This window comes from Oryzias melastigma, unplaced genomic scaffold (assembly GCF_002922805.2).
Source record: "Oryzias melastigma strain HK-1 unplaced genomic scaffold, ASM292280v2 sc00333, whole genome shotgun sequence".
NCBI lineage: Eukaryota > Metazoa > Chordata > Actinopteri > Beloniformes > Adrianichthyidae > Oryzias > Oryzias melastigma.
In genome coordinates, this window is record NW_023416934.1 from 156,004 (window position 1) to 156,557 (window position 554).

The 554-nt window shown below is 39.7% G+C and overlaps 1 protein-coding gene across 1 annotated transcript in view; it reads left to right on the forward strand.

Moving 5' to 3' along the window:
* Positions 1-554, forward strand: part of LOC112139860 — a gene marked incomplete at its 5' end in the record, with an annotated part of 1,313 nt that continues 759 nt past the window's right edge. The window contains 1 exon segment of the mRNA XM_024262698.2: positions 1-554. Coding sequence (XP_024118466.2) covers positions 1-554 — 554 coding nt within the window.

Below are 554 nucleotides of genomic sequence, written 5' to 3' on the forward strand. Positions count from 1 at the left end.
ATTTAGCACATGTTCCAGGAACAGCCATTGATGAGTTTTTACAAGAACTACACCACCTACTTAGCTCTTCAACTGCTACAATATCTAAAAGTTTGGTCGATGACATACTAAAGAGCAACAACATCCAAGTTGATGAATCCATTATAGGAGATATTGCCACAGCAGTTTGTTCCGCTACTCCTGTTCAAAAGTCTCTTCAAAAGGGTGGGTCTCTGAGTACTTCATATCAACGCAGACGTTTTTATACCCAAAAATTTGGAGTAGTTGAACCTGTTACGCATGTTTTGAATGCAAAAGAGAAGCACACATTTCAGTATGTGCCAATTTTGAAGTCTCTTCAGCATATTTTGAGGAGCCAGTCTGTAGTTGAGAAGCTTGTAAAAAATCATCGAGGAGCACAGCACACACAACCTGATGAATTCCATGAGTACAAGACCCCCCAAGATGGTACACTTTATCAAAAGAACAGCTTTTTAAATAACAATGAGCTAAGAATATCTCTGAGCCTATATGTTGACGACTTCGAGACATGTAACCCACTTGGCACCTCCAAG